The sequence below is a fragment of the Ictalurus furcatus genome, chromosome 23 (assembly GCF_023375685.1).
Source record: "Ictalurus furcatus strain D&B chromosome 23, Billie_1.0, whole genome shotgun sequence".
Classification (NCBI taxonomy): domain Eukaryota; kingdom Metazoa; phylum Chordata; class Actinopteri; order Siluriformes; family Ictaluridae; genus Ictalurus; species Ictalurus furcatus.
In genome coordinates this window covers 20,388,331-20,409,120 of record NC_071277.1, presented here as the reverse complement: position 1 = coordinate 20,409,120, position 20,790 = coordinate 20,388,331, and the positions used below count along the sequence as shown (strand labels likewise).

Sequence of the window (20,790 nt, the reverse complement as noted above, 5' to 3'; positions counted from 1 at the left end):
ATGCCTCTGCGTCACTCCGAGAGTAAACACAGCGGTCTGCATTAGGTTCTGTTTGAAGGTGAAACGCCTGCGTGGGTTTCAGTCTGGCGGGTTGTGACGGGGTGGGACGCCACACTGACAGGAAAAATCCACGGAAAGAACGAAGCAGAAGGAAGGAAGCTGCAGATGGTGATTCTGTTAAAGCTGTACAACGCCAAAATAACCTACTAATAAATCCTCACTAAAGTTCAGTCATGTTAGTGTTTTTCTGCTGGAAATATTCCTCACAAGACTGTCCTCTGCCCAGATTCATGAATAAGACCTCTGTTTCAATTTTGAATCACTTGTATTCAGAATTGAACATTGAGCAAATTGTCCTGAAGTGAAAGATGTAGAACTACACTATTTATAAAGCCTACTTTTTTTTTTTTTTTTTGAACTTTGTTTAGCCAAAAACAAAAAAAGCCACCCCTCGTATTTCAAATATAGCAGATCAGTTTGCTTTTTTTCTTTTCTTTTAGTTTTGCATTGACGCACATCAGCCTTTACAGTAGATGAGTAAACACTGATGTGTTGGGAAAGTGAACAGAGGAGGAACAGGAGGTGACAGATAAATGTGAGCTGTTTAGGCTGAACTTCTGTTTGACCTCAAGTGGAAAGAATCTGTCTTTCTCATAGCTAATGGAGGATTAAATGCAAAACGACTCAAGCTCTCAAGCTCCTGTGTTTTGTTTCATGAGGCCATGTGCCTCCTCAGTATATACAACACATAGGCATGATGCTTTGCCAGAGACGTCCAGATTCGTTTTATGTGAATCGAGCAAATTGACTCACGAACATGAATGAATCGAACACTAAAACCCTGCACAAATGTAACCTACAATCTACAAGGATTATCATGGCACATTCGGTGTGATCTTCATGCTGTCTGATTCTGCACATTTGACGTCTAATCTTTCCAACATCTCAGGTACATCAGACGTTACTCTGATGCATGATAATCAGATGATTTGATTCTTTTGCCTGACTCTTTGGGGTGAATTGATTCGCACGCTTGAAAGAATCAGGAGTTCTCTGTTTTCGCTACATGTCGTGTATTCTGTGTGTGTGTGTGTGTGTGTGTGTGGTGTTTTTCAGTGACATTTTGACTTTGTGAAAGTAGGAGTGTGTCTGAAAGGCGTTTTGGGTGCTGAGTCAAATGAATCAAAAATGTGCGTATTCCATTCATTAAACTGGTAGTTCGAAAGAATCGGATCTAGAGGCTCACAGGCATAGAGTGTTGTGGTGAACTGGGACGTTTGGATGCTGTCGCCCCTCATACTACAAATATCTTAAAGTTAACACAGAAATGAAATGACTGTTCGAGTCGAGCCATCTTAATGTCGACATCTAAAGGCCGAATTCATCGATGCTAAGCTAGCTACCGAACAGCTAATGCTAGCGGTGTGAAAAGATGTTGTTGCTATGGTAACACTATATTTCGACAGGTTTGGTTGTTGCTAAATAAATCAGGGAGAAGAAAGACGAGACTCTGGTGGTGAAATCCCACTCATGTCCGCCTGTGACTAATGTGAGCTAGTTTACTAGCAGCTAGCTCAGTTTAGCTATTATTAGTAGAATTTAGCGTATGACAGGAGAACGAGGGGGCGTGTCTAATTTGCATATTTGGGCGTATGTATTAATGAGGATAAAGACGTACAGGTAAGCAATTTTAGTCGTTTCTTGGACCTTACACAATTTATTGTACTAGATGGATAATTTATTTTGAGCTAAAAACAGAACCAGAAGATATGTGGAGGCAGTTTTATTTAGTTTTGAGGTAGAGATGGTGTCCAGTTGCACTTAGTAGTATTGGCCAGTAGGGGGCAGTGCTGTACCAAGAAAATCTTCCACATACCTTCCAATGAATACTAACTAACTAACTAATATAATATAAAAAAAATCCCTGTAGCAGTTTGATACTACTAAATTCTTTAATGGTGAATTGTAAGCAAAGTTACACAAATACACATAAAATAATAATAATAATAATTATATGTATGCACAATACTTTTACTGTATTTGTTTTATTCTTCTCATATATAGTATTTGTATATTTATGAAAAAATGAAGTTGTTTCTTAAATAAATAGCCTGATAATGATAATTGACGGATTGCCTAATGAATACATTTGCACATTATTGTAACTTCATGTGATGTACTGAATAAGTTTGTGTTTTACATATATTTATATTTCCGGTGTTATTTTGTCACAAGGTTTGCTATATTAAATTATACACTCTTAGAAATGTTCAGTCTCTCTGATGAACCCTTAAAGGTTCTGCGTAGAAGGTTCTGTGTGTTTCCTGATCAGAGAGGTTTCCAGAAAACTCTTTTGGAAGTGAAGAACCTTTTAATTATCCAATGAAGGCTTAAAAAGCCTTAAAAATAAGTGTTTATACTGAGTGATTACTGTACGTGTGTTTTTTTCATGTCACTTATGAAATTGTTATTATTTCACTTTCGGTTTTAATATCCATCACACGGACTGAGTGTGTATACACACTTCCTCTTGGGACATTTCCTCACAGTGTCTGACATTCCGCTTTCTAAGTAATGGAGTTAAATTTAAATGTGACCTTCACTGTTAACGGTGACAGCACAGTTCAAGGTCATTAGAATAATAAACGAGTGTGTGACCTCATGCCTCTGACTCCTGTGTGTCTGGAAGTTAAAACTGGGGTCTACAGTAAGAAATTATACAAAATTTACACAAAATAATAAAAAAAATATGTGGGATGAAATACACAAAAGCAGATTGTTTTCTCTGGTTTAGGTTTGAGGACAAATACATTTGTATTTATTCTCCAGTTTTAAAAGTAATTTTATTTTTAAACACGTGAATTACTTTATTCTTTATTTTAGTTTCAAGGATTTTCTTTATTTAGTCTGACATTTTAATCTTTTTTTCTGTTTTCTCATTTACAGGTTTATGGCAAAAGGAATGTGAATTTCACTGGTTTCAAGGACAAGTTAGTAATAATTAGTCCCCAGTGATATTTTTATTGCTTCCATTAGAAATGTATTTACAAGACTTTTTTTTTCAATCGATTCTTTATTATAAATTTGAGGAGAAAATAACTTCTTCTTTCATCTGTTTTAAGAACAAGGATCAATTTACTTCATTTAGTCACAGTTTTTACAGTTAAAGTGCAAAAGTTGCATTTTATGCTCAAGGACATTAACGTAATTCATCCCAAGAGGCGAGCCTACTGTAGATGATGTGGGGACAGATTTATGTTGTTATGTCTTCATGTTACCCAGAGATTTAGTTGGGACCCTTCTGTTGAGGAAACGCAGTGCACGCGTGTTTTGAAGACTTCATTTCTTTATTGAAAACAATCATAAGAACATAGAAAAACGGATAAAGAAAGGTGTCCCTTACCCCGGAGGCCCCCCTCCCCCACACACACTTTCTGCTGCCCGAATTAAACACCTAGACATGATAAGTCAAGCCCACGTCGTCACGTCATTATGGGAAAAAACATTAAATGTTACATAAACATATATAAATATAAACATTCAAACAAAATAGTTCATAGGCTCCTACAGATATAATTATACAATGTACATTTAAAAGTATTTAAAACACATCTAACAGAACACAAAGCGTTTACTTTTTACAGCTTCATGGTGTTTTACAAATAGGGACTAGTTAACGAACTAACTTTTACATTAACTAACTTATTAACTAACCTAAAGTATTGATTGGTGAGAGAGAAAGAGACAGAATTCCGGTACTTGCAGGAGCGTAAAGTCCTCAGAGAAGATCAGGAGGCTGCTGAGATATTGCTGCACATTGTTGTAGGATGAACATTTCTGATTATTATCGGGGGCCTCTCGGTTTGTGGGGACCTAGGAACCTGCCTGTCCTGTAGATACACCTCTATTCATCCCGCTCTTTTTATCACTGTAAGCTCCACCGTTTTTTACATTCAAAGCCAAAGTTTTTATGTTTATGGACAATCTGAAACGCTTTTTTAGAGTTATATTTACACAAGACTTTACAACAATTTTTTCTGAAGTCTCCCACCCAGTTTGACACTTTAAGGACATAATAACTCCCTCTGTTTTAGACTCCAGGCTTTGTTTAGTCTCCGCATAGTTTTCCATTTTAAGCCTGAGGGCACATGAGTTTGTTTTAAGGACAAACATTAACTGATTCGTCTCCTCATTTCACATTCAAGGACAAAAGGACGTTGTTTAGTCCCAGACGGTGTTAAGGTTAAGGACAGTTTAACTGTGTAGTAAAAACCCTGCATGGTGACATGAACATGGTTCAGTTTTATCATTATGACAAAGTTGAGGATAAATAAAGCTGCAGAAGAGTAGACACTGTTTACCACACCTTTATTTACAGATGTGTGTGTGTGTGTGTTAGACTGAAGGAGATCCCCAGCTCTAAGGGTAAACTTCACGGTCCTTTACGGTAAGCAGCAGAATCACGGAAGCAGCGCGAGCGACAGTGTTAGTGTGTGTGTGTGAGAGAGAGAGACAAAAACTACAGGTAAATCTTTTATCAGCTTTATCCTCCACACCTTCTGCATCTTATTTATAAGTGTACAGTCCGATATTTGCTCGCGCAAGTCGGATTTTTGTGAGTATTAGTTGCTTTGTGGACGCACGCGCCTTTACTTTCGCTTCCGGTTTTTTTTGTTGTAGCGTCGTGGCGTTGTTTTCCTTCTGGTTATCACTTTTTGTTTAATTCCCTTTTATTTACCGATTGTTTACATCTGGTCGCATCTCAAGGTCTTCATGACACACTTTAACTTCATTTCCGCGACGTCTGCTGTCAACTTTTTGTGATTATAAGAAGTCTTTTTCCGCGGATTTTCCCCGTGAGTGCTGTTGATTTGTTTACTGAGCTACTCGGTCGGACTAACGGATTTGTTGTTTAATTCACTTTTAGTGAGTTTAGCCACCTAAAATGTCGTCCCTGTTAGCACCCCTCAGACATTGCTAATTACTTTTGAGTTTCTAAAACTAATTTGTACTGAAATGAGGTCAAGTTCATACACAGTCCAGTAGCTATACAGCTATCTATACACCTAGCCAATAGTAAGGTAGAAATCAAGATGCCGTTAACCAATCCCAGTTCAGACAGCAGTACGTGTTGTGACGCAATAGTGTTGTTTAAAATAAGTAAGTAAGTAAATAAATAAATAAATGTCCTTCCACACTGTTTTCGGAAAAAAAATAAAATAAAAGTGTTGCGCGTGTTCAAAGAAAGAACGTTTCTGTGCTTTCGAAAATATCTCTGAAGACAGCATTGAAAAAATAGTTTACGTAGTTTTTTTCTTCTATCGTGCAGATATTTTACGGACCTAATACCAACCGGAATTTGTTCCCAGACTGAAGGTAGAAAGTATTGTTAAGTTCCAGAGCGTTTACTGATTAAAAACGTGAGAACACTTGTTGTTGGGTGACTGCGAAATATGGAAGCCAGGCGTAAGCTAGCTATAGACTAATTAATAAAAATGAAGCTGGCTGTGGGAGAACAGTCGTACAGGATTTCTTGATGGTTTTTTGTGATTGTTGTGCCTTTTTTAAAAAAAATTTGCGGAGTTTATTGTGCTTTTTTTTGCGGCAAAACGGCTCGACTCTGCGAAATCGCACGAAATTTTTCTGCACGCTCTTTCGCAGTGAGGTTTGTCGGTAAACGAGAGCTTTTAGCTGTCCTCGTGTTCGACGCATGTGAATCGGAGACGACTGTGATGGAATGCGCGTCGTGACGACACCACGTGACGCGTCTCGGCCCGAATCTGTGGTAATTTCGGAAAATTGCAAGCTCCTCCGAATATTGCCGAGTTTCCTTGATTTTGCGTCCGTTTCTGCGCTCGTGAAACCTTGGAGGGGCCGAGAAAACTGTTCAGTCATTTTTACAAAGAGTGTAAAGTCGGATTAACGTCGGAAACCGGACCGAACCATCGACGTTACCGTCCGACGTATTGGTATCTTTGTAACTGACTCGAAACGAAGACTTAACGTTATAGTTCTGAGGTTTCTGCCATACTGAGAAACTCTTAGACTCCGGGATGTTCGAAAATGTCGATTGTGTTTGTATGGGAATTTTTTTGACCCTGTTTGAAAGTTGCCATGCTACACTGATGCGGTTAGCTACAGCGCTAAGCTAAAAGCACTTCTTTTTTTCTTCCCTGTCAGATTTTCTGCAGCGATGGCCACCGCAGACTCGGTGTATAACACCACAACCACCGCAGAAGCTCCAGCGGCAAGATCGCGTAGATGGTTCATCGTACCGAACCCCAACCTGGACTTTATCAGATTTTTTGTAAAAATCGCAGAAGTGGTGAGTTAATGCTTAATGGCTTCAAGCTTAAAGTTTGCGTTTTTGTGAAGATGCAGCGAATAACGTGGGTCGGGATGCGGCCACACTGGGGCGGTGATGGTGTTTATGAGGCCTGTATTGTGATTAGGCCGTGTGGTATGGGATGGATCCTGATAAACGATGAACAAACTATATGTTAAACCAAACAAAACCACTTATTTTGTTCCCTAGATTAGCGACTAGGTCGTGCTGATCACGAAATTACAATTTGGAACACAACCTCTGTCCTGCTGTTGATTATTTAGCTGAAATGAGATTCGTTAGTCATTAGTACTGGTTTTGTAATGAAGGCATCATGGGGGCTTGTTTTAATTTTATTTTTATAACTGTGGTGAGGCTAAGAATTATTAATGTAGTGTTTTGTTTAGCGTGTACGCTTCATGAACTTCTCCTCCTGGTTGTCTTGTGAAGAAAAGATCATTTGTGAAGTTTGGAGGTAATCTGTTCTTGGTAATCATCTTCGATGCACGTGAGGTTCTTCATCCGTTCTGCTGATTGGTGGGCCGTTTCCCCGGCGTTTAAAGTCCGGGTGCGATGTCACGAGACCGACACCGCGGCAGGGTGTGGAAGTGTAAATTAATCTGAGACAGAACGTTTGTTTCTTTCGCTCCTCTTTTTTTTTTTTTTTTCTTCTGGTCGTCTTCTCTGTCTCTGGCCCTCGTCCTCTGTGCGAAAGTTTTAGCTGCTGAGCGTGCTGAAATAAAGAAAAGGAACCCCACTGATCTTTAAAGTCCTGGAGGTCTGAGTGTGGAATCGCTGATGGATTGGGAGTTGATTACAGGAAGATCAGCCGCAGGTGGTGTGAAGAGGAAATCACTGGTGTGGCTTGGAATACCGTGAAATCGTCTTTATCGTAACCGCTGAGTAGAAATTCTCAAGAACTTCTCTGTTCTCACTTCTTCAAATAAAAAACCCACCAGGCAGGACCGTTTACAATGGGGTGGCCGGGTTAGATGGTCTGATGACTCTATTGCATTGGTTATTGAGGGTGGGACCAAACACTAATCTGCATCCGTGTCATAAAGTGGCGTAATGTGACTTCCTTTCCTGTGTATGGTCTCATTACAACTCATTACAACCCTCATCCAACATAAAAGACCTGTTTTTTGTCTATCAAGCTAATTTCACAACATAAAGTCCATTTCCTAGAATTTTCCATGATTGCTAACCACTTCTGCTACAGACTCACCACTTGCTGTCACAAACACCACCACATGATCCGTCACATGACTCGCATCCACCGTCGCGTTCTCAGGAATTCTGTACTGCACGCAATCACAAGGTCTCCCCATCGCTTCGGATTATTCTAACATCATTAGGACGATCTGTTTTTTTTTTTTTTTTTTTTTTTGAAGGTTGGCAGTTGTGGATTTACCTTTTGGTTTGTTTGCTCTGTGGACATTAATAAAACTCTGCACGATTCACGACAACATAGCGTTAAGCTGTAGCTGTGGTACGCTATCGTTATGAACATCGTTCAGGATACAGGATTCAGCTACTAGCGGTAGCTGATAACAAACTAAAGGACTCCTACGTTGTGAGTTCAAATAACGAAGATGATTCTTTGAGTACGGCCGGTGTTGACTCGCCTGTTTGTTCGTTGTGTCAGGACCAGGGAACAGTTCGCTTCTGCGTTCGCTAACTAATATCCAGCTAAATAATAAAATTGATGTGTGGCTGGCAGAATGGCCAAAAAACCTAGGTTTTTTTCAGACATGTGGGTGATGCATGATATTTATTATGATCTTTACAGACACTGGAACACTCCTGAGTCCTGTTCGGTTAATTAGTCACTAACCTGCTCGAGTAGGTGTGTCTGAGCGGAGACATGACCGAACCGTGCTCAGTCATGGCCGTCCAAGCCTGTAGTTTTAAACCACAGCAAGATTAATAGCGCTTAGCAACGGCAGAATGAATCTTCTACCTGAAGCGCGTCTTCAATGTCAGCACCGTGACCGTGTTCCTGCGTCCGAGGAAGTTTCCGGAGCGTTTGGATTTATCGGTTTGCTATCAGTTTACCGTGTCATAACTAATTAGCGTAAAATCCAGAATAGCCAAGCATTGCAAAAAGAAGACTTTAATACGACATGGAGTAACAACAGCAAAAAAAGATGGTTAAACCACTCTGATTGCTGTTTTGCATTTTGGATGGCAGATCCCCCCCCAGAAGTTTAGATGTAACTAATTTGCATAAAAATAGTTAATTTGCATAAAACCAATGTATTAACGTGTATTAAAATGAAGTCTGAGTCATCGCCGCTCTGCTAGCTCGATAATACGGTGCACTGAAGGGGCATGCTGTGTGGGTGGGGCTGTGTGGGCGGGGCTTTCTGATGACCCAGACAGCCAATCAGGACCGTGATGAGGGTGGAATAACAGGTTTTACTTGTGATAGAGACGATAAAGATCCGGATATATCTCTTACACACACACACACACACACACACACACACAATGGGACAGTTTACTTACAAATTATAAAGGAATTCCCCTTCACCATGTGCATCTCTGGAAAGTTAGTTCCCCTTTTATTCCACTAAACTCTATCCTAAAATCCAGACCCCCTTCAGTCACAGTGAAAAAGATGAACATCCTGTACACCAGTAAATGTAAAGAGGAATGAGTTTCACTGATGTTCCGCAATCCTCAGTAACGACATCAGATCAAAAGTCTGCGTCTCTCCTTCTGAGTGCCATGGAAATATTCCCAGTTCTCTAAAAACATCTCTACTCGGCCAATCAGAGCCCATCTCGCTCTAAACTTGCGTGATGCAACGGTTTAATCATCGATATGCAACAGAACATCATGTGTTTGCACAGCTTTCTTTTGTTATTGTATGGTGCTTTAAAAAAAAAAAGAAAGCCATTAAGTTACGTTCATTATGTGAGAAATGTAATTTAATGATGATATTAAATCTCCTGATGATCTCGCTTCTGTCGTGCTGCTGTGAAGACGCTCGACTCCGACTCTGAGGAACCTGGGACCGTTTTCGTACCGTGACGATCATGACGCATCAGTTACGATCAACAGTAATAAAAACGAAAGTGCTGAGCAGTGCGACGCCGTTACGGTGACGCTTCTCGGCAGACGTGAAAACGTAACAAAAGCCCCGTACACGTAATAATGATCTCTGAGTCCTGCGTCTCGGCTGCGTGATGTAATAAAATCATCTCGATGAAATCACACGCTCGGAGAAAGCTGAGCAGAGGAGGCATGTTCAGAGTGCTCAGGTGTGTGTGTGTGTGTGTGTGTGTGTGTGTGTGTGTGTGTGTGTGTGTGGGGAAACTCCCTAGCTTTTTACCTCTGTTTTCATTATTGCAGGATCAGTTCACAGTTACCCGTCTGGTATTTCCCGTCTGAAGTTCCTGGAGATGTTTATCAGGGCCAGGAATTAAACTCGTATTCACGTTCTCACGTGACGACACCATTGAACTTTAACACTTTAACACCACTGAGAACTTTATCTCCATTTGCCCTATTATTAAAATGTTTAAAAAGATTTACTAATATTGCTGTTCTCTTTTTGTTTTTGCTTTTTGGAAAAGAAGTATAGAGTTTTATATCTGTCTGTCTGTCTATCTGTCTATCTGTCTATCTGTCTACCTATCTATCTGTCTGTCTATATATCTGTCTGTCTATCTGTCTACCTATCTATCTGTCTGTCTACCTATCTATCTCTGTCTATATAGCTATCTGTCTACCTATCTATCTGTCTGTCTATATATCTGTCTGTCTATCTGTCTACCTGTCTATATATCTGTCTGTCTACCTATCTATCTCTGTCTATATATCTGTCTGTCTACCTATCTATCTCTGTCTATATATCTGTCTGTCTACCTATCTATCTCTGTCTATATATCTGTCTGTCTACCTATCTATCTGTCTGTCTATATATCTGTCTGTCTATCTGTCTACCTATCTCTGTCTGTCTACCTGTCTGTCTATCTATCTGTCTGTCTGTCTATCTATCTGTCTACCTGTCTGTCTGTCTATCTGTCTACCTGTCTGTCTGTCTATCTGTCTACCTGTCTGTCTGTCTGTCTGTTTCCTGTAGATTGTTTCTTTGGAAGATGCATGTAGTTTTATTTAGAAATCAGGTGACGGATTAACTTTCTTAAACTCAAGTGCAAATATCTGTGCACCCCGGGGCGACGTGAAGGTGAGAACGTGACCCGTATACATGACGGCACTTTCGCGGGTTCTGTTTCACAGACCTTCGTTATTACAAATGATAAAAATGTTTATTTGTTGAGATAATTAGAGATATCTAATAATAAGGAGTAATTGACAGGTACCGATACCTGACAGATACCGATACCGGGCCGATCCCAACAACCCGCGGATCAGATATCGCAGAGAGGACGGGACGAATTCGGTCCGATCCTGTAACAAATGGAAACGGTTGGAACTGGATTTGGAAAAGATTTTTTTCCCCACAATTAAAGAGACGTGATTGTATTGTTTTGTTTTATTATTAGGTTTGTACTTTTATATAAATATACTTCATATATTATATATATATATATATATATATATATATATATATATAATATTATATTTGCAATGGATGTGGTATTTGTGTGAAAGCTGCGGTTTTGTAAGATGTGTAAGACATATCTCTAGCTCTGTGTGTGTGTGTGTGTGTGTGTGTGTGTGTGTGTGTGTGTGTGTTAAATTCGTCCATCGTTGATTTTTTTTCCTTTCTTTAGCTGAAACCACAATAAATAAAAAACCGTCTCTGTGAGTCAGGATGAAAGTTCATGAGGCTTTTCTGAATGGCTCTGTTTTATTGTGTGTATGTCAAGGATCATTCAAGTTGCTGTGTGTGTGAGTGAGAGAGAGAGAGAGAGAGAGGTGGGGGGGGATTAGTGGAGAAGGTGAGAGGGCGCAAGCTAGGTTTCTCTCAAAGCTGTATGAGTCGGAAAACCTGCAAATGTTCGTTAGTTTAAACCACACACACTCTGTGTGTGTGTACAGTGTGTGCGTGCTTACTGTCTTTACCTTCACTGTTCACGTGAACGTCCTCGTTTGCTGTCTTAAAGGAGTCGAGTTGTTTTAATTCTGTCGTTTGTTATTCATATGAAAGTTGTGTAACCCGTAAAGGCAGATTTTACTCGTTTGTCTACACTACTTCTTCTTGTTGTCGTTGTTGTACTGAATGTTGTTTATTGTCCGGAAACCTCTCTGTGTCTTTCGTTAGTAAGTGTAATACATTTCAGTCTTTAAATTACAGATGTAAAACTCTTTTTGGGGCCAAAACAAACAAACCAACAAATGTAATATAATTACAATATAAATAAATTAATAATGTAATCAAATCGCTATTAGATAAATATTAGATATATTTGAATATATTTTATATTTTTCTTTCTTTTTAAATTTCTAGGAAAAAATAAATATTGTATATGAGCACTGCCTTGTGTTCTGGTGCTGATAAAAATTGCACACACACACACACACACACACACACACACACACACTATATCCTGCAGCGTGGCGTTGTCGTTGTTATGTAAGATTTGTCCCCACTGTGGTCTCTGATGTCCCTCATTTTTCTGCGTTTTCCCTGAAGCTGTATCTCAAACAGGCCAATTCACACATTTCTGCCTTGTTTTCTGAATAAAAAACTCTTTATTTTTTATTATAATTATTTTTTTTTGGCGCGTGTGAGAGAGAGAGACAGGTGTGGACGATAATGGAGCCAGTGAGGTGCTGATCGTTGAGCTCACACTGCCCCCTGGTGGTGTGTGAGGGAACGTTCCACTTGTCTGACGTGTCTGACCTGTCTCACCTGTCCTCAGTAAATATTTACGCTCATAAAGAAACTTGCTGTCGAGTTAAACCAAGAACAGAGTTTTAGGATAAAGAAGTGGGGAAAATCCTGTCCTTTTATCTAGAGAGGACCTGAAGCTGCTGGGTGTAGTAGATTAATGTTCTGTTAGGGTGGTGTCCGTTGTGCTTTTATGCAATGAAATTTGGAAAAAAAAGTAAATATCACAAAACAGTTTTTGTTTGTTTGAGGTGAAAAAGCTTTCAATAAATGTATACCTAACTAACCCCTAATTTTTTTTAAAAAACAGCAAAAAAAACAACAACAAAACGTACTCCTCTTACACCTCGACTCTACCTCGACTACTTGTACTGTTCTCTGCTTGATATATCGCTTTGCTTGTATTTTCTCATTTGTAAGTCGCGTTGGATAAATGAATAAATGTAAATGTAAACTGATAAAGACGAGATGTGATTTAGACAGATCTCTTTACTAATCCCAGAGAGAAATGAAAGATTAAAAGAAATAATAATTTAAATGAAGAAATGAAAGATTTTTTCAATTTAATTAACAAAAGGAATAATAATAATAATAATAATAATAATGTGTGTGTGTGTGTGTGTGTGTGTGTGTGTGTGTGAATTATTTTCTCTCTTAAATCAGATTCAGGATTTCCCCGTGATCAAAACACAGAATTCTTCAAAAAAGTGTTAATTGTGAAGCGTTTGAATCGAAACCTGTTGTGTTGTGTGTACATTGTGACTGGTTTCTCATGTCTGTGTGGTGTTTGTTTTCCCCGTAACTCCTCCTCCAGCTCCTGTCCTTCGTGGCGTTCGTCCTGGAGGAATCGGTGAACAGTTGCACTTCCTGCAGCGCGCTGTACTTCTTTGAGTTTGTGAGCTGCACGGCCTTCCTCTTCACACTCCTCTTCCTCATCCTCCTCTCCACGCCGATGCACCAGAAAGTCGGCATCACCTGCTGGCCCAAACTGGTGAGAACGATTAACACCGTGTTTTAACTGACGAGTTCAGCAGCCGGAGTTTATCACGTGACCCGGGGGGAGAATTTCAGGAGTCGCTGGATTTCGGAAACCGTAAATAAATCTGTCTTTATGTTTTATAACGAGTATGAAGAATCTGTTAAAAAAATAAAAAGGGAAGGGAACTTTAGAAGAAACTTTTTAGCTTAAATGAATTCATTCGTTCATTTTAGTTCCTGTTGTCACTTATGTTATAGCAGCTCTTGGCTTGAAGAAAAAAACCCAGCTTGTCGTGTTACTTTAATTAATATGAATCCTGTGATTTTCAGCTGCACTGCTGTCAGAAAATTCACCACCACCTTCACTTCTGACCAATCACAATCCAGAATCCAGCGGCGCTGTGGCGCGAGTGACCTGTATCAGAGTCGTCGTGTTCTGGAGTAAAACGTTAACTTCCTGTCCTTCCTGTGTTTGTCCTGCAGGATTTCGTATATTCGGCTCTGATCGCCGTGCTTTTAGTCATCGCCTCCGCCGCGTTCTCAGCACATAACAGCGGCTCGGAAATGGAGAGAGCCACCGTGGTACGCTGACTTTCCCTTTCGCACTTCACATACCACACCAAACTACCAAAGTACAGTGCTGTGCAAAAGGGTCAAGAAATGCTGTAACGCAAATTCGCCTTCAAAAGTAATGACATGAAACATTTCTGCATTTTTTAAGCAAAAATAAAAGCGGTTCTGTCTGTACTGTGAAAATATACAGTACTTTTATTAAATAAAATAAATATTCTTATCTATATATATATCTCTATCTGTCTACCTCTCTATATATCTATATCTGTATGAACTATTAATAAATATTAAAGGAAATAAAAGATATACATTCAAACTGAACCAAAAAGTAGCACTCCGAATAATGAATAAAAATAGAAAAAAACACTTCAAATAGCACACCAAAATTGGTCAGAGATTAGTTTTTATTTTGCCTCTAGAGGCCGCTCTCGTACTGTATACTGACAGCGGACGTTGCGGAGATTTCGGTGTAGATTTTTGCCGATATCCCATAATAGTTCCAGCAATCGGTTATCGTCCCGATTTCCTCCGTAAAACCACTCAATCGTTCGACCTCTACGCATGGGTAGCCTCAGGTAGACTCTGCGCAGTTTGGAGACAGTTTGGATCCTTTGTTCTTTTTCTGTCTGAAACGTGGTCTGTTTTGTAACAGGTTGCTTTCTTCACAGAGATTTTTCTGTAATGTTTTTAACTTTTGGAAGTGAACGTGTGGAAATATTAAATTACTATAATTCAGAAGTTATAAAATAAACCGCTATAACAAAATTTGTACAAAAACTATGGTGCTAAGACTTTTGCATAGTACTGTGTATGTTTATTTATTTATTTATTTATTTATTTATTTTTATTTGAATTGAACTTTTGAACTTTTTGACATTTCCCCTTTTTACTGGTTGATCTTGTGAACTTTTGAAAAGGTACGAGTTTCACCGGCTGAATGTACATGTACATGTTTTTATTTTTAATTTATATAACGTATGAAATTGTTTTTGTGGACTTAAATCTAAGATCTACATAAAAATATAGATTTATTTACATATTTATTTTTTTCTGTCAAAAGATTAAAACTGTGACTAAAATTAAGAAATAATTAAAGAAAAACACGTTGATTAGATTCACAGCTGTTTTTATTTATTTATTTATTTATTTATTTATTTATTTATTTGTCCCCGCAGGTTTTCGGCTTCCTCGCCGCCTCCGCCTTCTTCATAGATGTGATCATTTTCTACAGGACGACGGGTTTCCCGTTTTCCGGTACGAAGAAACCGCCGGCGGTGGGTTCAGCTGGACCGCAAGCCGAGATCGAGAAACTCACCTCCAACGGTTCCAACGTTACCAACTGATCCAGTGGGAAAAATCGCCCCGTTCGTCCGTAACAGTGATCCGCTCATGAATTGACGTTTAAACCTGCTCCACTTCCAAACGCTACGCCGTTTAATTTATCAAGCTTTTGTTTATTTTGTTCTTATTTTTTTCCCCCCATCAAATTCACGCATCACCTATTTTTTACGCATGAAATTGAACCGGTTTTAATATTTATGATGCTTTGACGCCTCAGTAGAGGGAAAAGCGTGACTTTCCTCGCGATCATGACGTTTCAGGAAGTAACATTTCAATGGATGATCTTTTTTAAGTGTCTTTAAAAAAAAAAAAAAATTTTTGTACCGAGTTTCGACAATCCGTTCCTTTTAGTGTACGTGTACTAAATCGCATTTGATAATCAACAGCACAGACTGGTGACCGCTGATCTGCACTGTTCCCCGCGGTGCACCTGAGAGGAAGCTTCCTACGGCAGCGCAGAAATAAAGACGTCCCTCCTTTTAGAGGAGTGTCACGTGTGCCCGGTAATTCCCCGTGTTACAGGGTGAAGACGATGTCACGCTAACGTCGGATCATTTGACTATTTTCTTTTCATTTTTAGATCCTTTCATCTCACAGTAGGCTTAATATTAATCAGTGGTTTAAATTACATCCCGTATTCACACACTCGGCACCAGTGTGAATATTTCCTAATCTGACCGCGTGCACCAGCTTTACTTCACTTCACAAACGAAGGCGTTTCTAGGACTCTTTCTAGACCGCCTCCTTAAAAGCGTGCCGCGTGATGAAGTGCGTATCGTAATGATGTCAGTATTTAAAAAGCAGTGTATCGGATTTATAGAAGCGTGCACGTTTGGAGTATTGGATTTATTTCTGAGCTGCTTTTTAAACCGGAACATGAGAAGCAGGCGTTTGAGTTTTTCCTCGAAAGTGTTTGTGCTGCCGCTTGTACAAGAACCTGGAAATCAAACGGCCGGGACCAGGTGACTTCCTGCGTTCACAATAGCGAGGGACAAAGCTGCAGGCGACGGTTCGTCTTCTGCGAACGCCGAGACACGATTTCAGCAACAAGTGACATTTGAACTGCAACTTTCTCAATTCTACTCGAATTACAATTAATATACCGCTCTAAAGAAGCGACCGACCCAAACGATCGTCTCGAATGATTCCTCGGACCAATCCTGCACCGCATGTGGTCCGACGTTTCCCCAGTTCCTCTCTCACAACTTTACTTCCTACCCGCAGTCAGTTTCATCTGCTAGTGTGAACGGCTTAGGAGTTCTCTTCTCAGCGAATCGGATCATTTCGACTCCGAGTCGACTCTTTTGGTGCTCAAATGACTCCTTGTGATAGTTTAAACCCCTGATTGTTTTTCTTAACCTGACTATGGCTGAGCCTCTTACTCTACTTTGTAATTGCCAGAACATCGCACTCAGCTCTCAGCGTTCACCTAAAAGAGCTGACTCCTTCACAAGCGGCACAGACCGAAACCCCTGAATAGAAAGACGTTTTTGTTTTCCGGTCGCTTCCCCTCACGATGTCGCGTCAAGTACACACTTGCAGCGAGTGTACGGATGAGCAGAACTTTCCCGTAGTGAAATGCTGGAACTCTTTAGAGAGAACGACTCCTCCGAAGCGAATTCCCTTCTGTTTATTTCCTCCGAGCTATCAGACGACACGTTTTGCGGTATCCCAGTTCGAACACGGCTAATCAGATATACTTTGGAGATGTTAAGGGTGTCATTGCCCCTTGCAAGTCCACCGTGATGTCGGTTAACTCATCCGCTGAGCTGATAAAGGCTGCTTCATTCATTATATACCTTTAAGATGCAGCAGGGACTCGATCGAGAGGAAACGAAGGAGGGAAGTCGATGAGGTCGTGTTAAAAACAGCACTGGAACTGGAGTCCTTTATATTTAAATTCTCTAAAACGACTAACCAAAGTGCAAACTTATACAAATCCCAAATGAAATAATAGATCTTGGTTTAGTGTGACGTGGCTCCATGTTTGTGAGATGTGGGCGTGGCCTGTACCACGTTTTTTGAAATATATACAGTATATACGCGTATTTTAATCCACGTTTGTGTATCGCAAGTATTTAAAAATGCAGGTTAATTTTTGTACGCTGCACTTCTCAGTTTTCTCTCCGAGTTTGGGTTAAGGAGGAGGAAGTGAAGCGGCGAGAGAGAACTGGGCCGAACGTGGGATTAGTCAGAGGAACCGCATCACGGCTAATTAGCATAAAATAGAGAGCAGAAAACAAACCAACATCTCTGTGTTTCCGAATGTTCTGCGACACTGCTAGCGTGAACGCGATTTTTTATTTTCTTTCCAATCCAGCTGCAAACGATCCCACCGCCAGCGCCTCTTTAATCAGTCTCGCATCCAAGTGTCATTTTGCGAACTTTATTTCTACGTAGTTGTGAGTATTGTTGAGTTTTTAACCACGGAATGATTCGGACACAACAATGTCTCTGCGCTGTGATTGACTCCAGATCTCTCCTAATCGTTCTGTCCTGTGGTTCTGATGAGTGTGAACGTGAGCGAGCGTGAGAACAGCTGGCCAGGAGTGTACAGATGTTTTTATTCCTTATAGATATGGTCTTAAGAGAAGAGAGTCCTTTCTCGTTCCCATGATGCCTCGTTCGGTTACGTGTAGTTCTGATGTCATTTAGAGAAGTGTGTTTTAAAATTTTTTTTTATACTGAGTGAAAATCCAAGAAGTGTAGAAAAGATAATCAATTTGCGCACGACCACTTTGCGATTTTTCCAGCAATTTCCAAAATGGTGCTCATTAATTATTCAAATATTCCGGATCATTTTAAATATGAATCTAAATGACCGTATTAAGCTTTGTATAACAAGCGTAGAGCACGCTTAATGCTGTATCGTTCCTTATTAACATTCCTCATTAACGGTGCGGTCCGAGAGTAACACACACACACTTTGGATTTATTATCACCAAAGATCTTTGAACTCTGCAACACACACACACATTTAATTCCAGTTTAATCATTTAATCAGTAATTAATCATTGTCTTAATGTTGTTGTTTTTTCCCTCTGTGTGAATGTTAAACCTGTGTGTGTTTTTAAAATTTCGTTTTAAAACTATTATGCAATAAAACAACAGGGAACACACACCCACACACACACACACACACCGGTGTCTCTGATTTTGTTTAAAATGTTTTTAATAAATATCTGTTAAATACCATTATTGATCTTAGATGGGAAATATAAGTGTTTGAGCGGTGTAAATAAGACGAGAGAAGTATAAATATATTCGATATTACATCAATATTGTGATCATTTACAACACGGTATGCTTTTTTTTTTTGAGAATTCTCTGTGCATTTTCTGTAGTCACATGTATATGAATAAAGATAGCTGTATTTACGGTTTTCATTGAAAGAAAAGCTTATCTGCAGGAGAATGTGACTAGATGAGTACAAATCTCGGTAATTACACCACAGCGCTGTTGAGTTCTGGATCGTGATTGGTCAGAAGAGAAGGTGTTGATTAGTTTTCTATAAAAGCGGCTCTAATCAGTAGCGCAGGTTTATATCAATGCGCTCGTTCTGATACGTTATCGTTTCTATGGTAACGACTCGTTCACAGGTACGTGTACAGCGCACGCTCCTCTGATAATAAAAAAATCATTGATGTGGTGAAGTGTGCTGTAAGGAGAAATGCGTTTGTTTGACATTTACGGAAAGGAGTCTCCAGTGCGAGTGCTGTGTAACAGTTCATCGAGGGAAAGTATTTCTTGGTGACAACCTGAAGAAACGATTTTAAGCTCTAACGTAAGTGAGAACATCTTTAAATGTATTTATAAACGAAGAAGTAAGATGTGGTGTTTTCAAAATGAAAAAAAAGTAAAAATTTAAATCTTTGGCAAGATATATGGAGAGTGAAACACTTCTGGTGTGTGGCTGTAGGGAAATGATCAACAGTGAGGGTTAGCTGCTCATAAAAACAGATTTTTCTGTCTTCGGTGTGTGAGACGATGAGAAATCTGCTGCCATCTACAGGTCAAAATCAGCATTTTCAGCACGCATGCTCTTTAGTTGTGCGAAGGTGAAAACAACACAACTGACATATAATTAAAAAAGAAAAGAACTATTCTTTATAACTGAACATGTACAAAAAGCACTAACTGAACAACAGGGCAGCATTTCTGTGTCTTTGATGTTTTAGAGAATCCCTACCTGCAGAAAGAGGCACAGCTGAACAGCCTGATTTCCAGTGGAATAAAAGATATGAGAATTAAAGAAATATATTTTTCTTTTGAAATTATGTTCAGTTTCAAAAGCTACAACTTTATTTATTTTTCTTTTTAAACTCTAATATTATTTGTCCCTCATGAGGAGCAGGTTCTCAGTCTGCATGTTCTAGTCCACGTGCCCTGACTTCTCAACCATGGTGTGTATTGTTAAATATAACAGTTTTGCTGATGGCAGCATTATGGAGAGGATATTGTGTAGAAGTCTACTGCATTTCCTAATCGCTGCTGTGGTTAATGTAGTCTAAATAAGTTTGGCCAACAAATCTGTCCTCATAGATTTCAAATTCTGGAAGGTTGGTAGCCAACCTTGTCTTTCTTTATACCCAGATTAAAAAAAAGGAAAAAGGTTGAAACCTTTTCATCTACCGTGCTTGAATGCCTGGCCATGGCTGAATTAAATCATTTGGAAATTTGTGTTAACTGCCTGATGTGGCTGAGCGTGAGAGGGCCCTTCTCCATGACGTCATACACTTGGGGGCGTGACCAATGACCGCATTTTCTCTTAAGATTCAGTTTTCGTGTGCGACATTTAGAGAAAACATTTATATTTATATTTAACATTTATATTTTACATTTACATTTAACGTTTACAATTATATTTAACATTTAGGATTTTATTTTATTTTTAATATTTAGGATTTAAATTTATATTTAACATTTACATTTAACGTTTACATTTATATTTAACATTTAGGATTTAAATTTATATTTAACATTTACATTTAACACATACATTTTTAAAAAAAATAGTTTTGCATTAGTGCATTAATTTATACGAATTTCTCTCAAAATGTTACAAATTATATAGCATTTATTATTATTATTTTTTTATTTATTACATTTGGCAATGCTATATGTGCAAAAACTGAGCAGGATTATAGAACGTGCAACATTTTACAAACGGCGCATAATGTATGAATAACATAATGTATAAATATGAATATATATGAATATGATAACGTTACATAGAATTACTTTGTTACTTCATGTTTCTTAATAAACTAGATCTATTGCATAAAATAGAGCCCAATACCCCCCACCCCCCCAAAAAAGCTTGAATATTAGTAACGCCCCTGGCCGCTAGATGTCACTGTTTCTCCGGTTATATCGCCGCGTGTCAGCAGCAGTAGGTTATAATAAAACCCCGAGCAGTCCGGAGTGTCAGTTTAAAGCTCAGTGTAGAGAGGAGCAGAAACACCAAACACTCTGTGCAGAAAACTCTCAGCCTCTTCTACTCCTCTATATTCCTCTTTATTCCTCCATATTCCTCTTTATTCCTCCATATTCCTCTTTATTCCTCTTGGCTTCCTCTGCACCGCTTCTGAACACCTGAGCTCAGGATGGAGATTGACTGCCTGCATGGAGGAAACGTTTACACACTTACCTCTGTTTCATTTCTTCATTAAACCATCACCTGCCTGGATTTAAATCTTCCATGTTTAAGGTAAGTTGAACCTGTTCTCTTTTGTTTGTTTTTAATGGAGACCTGGAATATAAT

The 20,790-nt window shown here is 39.2% G+C and overlaps 2 protein-coding genes across 5 annotated transcripts in view; both read left to right on the top strand.

Annotated features, from left to right (window-relative positions):
• The first annotated feature begins 4,422 nt into the window (after positions 1–4,422).
• On the top strand, positions 4,423–18,408 carry cmtm6 (CKLF-like MARVEL transmembrane domain containing 6). Of its 2 annotated transcripts, none has more exons than XM_053611214.1 (5): positions 4,423–4,525; positions 6,181–6,325; positions 12,949–13,125; positions 13,596–13,694; positions 14,861–18,408. In XM_053611214.1, the coding sequence occupies exons 2-5, from the start codon at positions 6,194–6,196 to the stop codon at positions 15,026–15,028; spliced, it is 576 nt and encodes a 191-aa protein (XP_053467189.1). In that variant the 5' UTR covers positions 4,423–4,525; positions 6,181–6,193; the 3' UTR covers positions 15,029–18,408. The 2 variants fall into 2 exon arrangements, with proteins under 2 accessions (XP_053467189.1, XP_053467191.1); XM_053611216.1 differs by lacking the exon at positions 4,423–4,525 and adding an exon at positions 4,577–4,856.
• A 187-nt stretch (positions 18,409–18,595) lies between these two features.
• cpne4a (copine IVa) overlaps positions 18,596–20,790 on the top strand; it is a 47,311-nt gene continuing 45,116 nt past the window's right edge. For all 3 annotated transcript variants that reach the window (XM_053611207.1, XM_053611206.1, XM_053611204.1), the window contains exon 1: positions 18,596–20,736. The gene's annotated coding sequence lies outside the window, so the exon portion shown is untranslated. The remainder of the gene's footprint in view (positions 20,737–20,790) is intronic.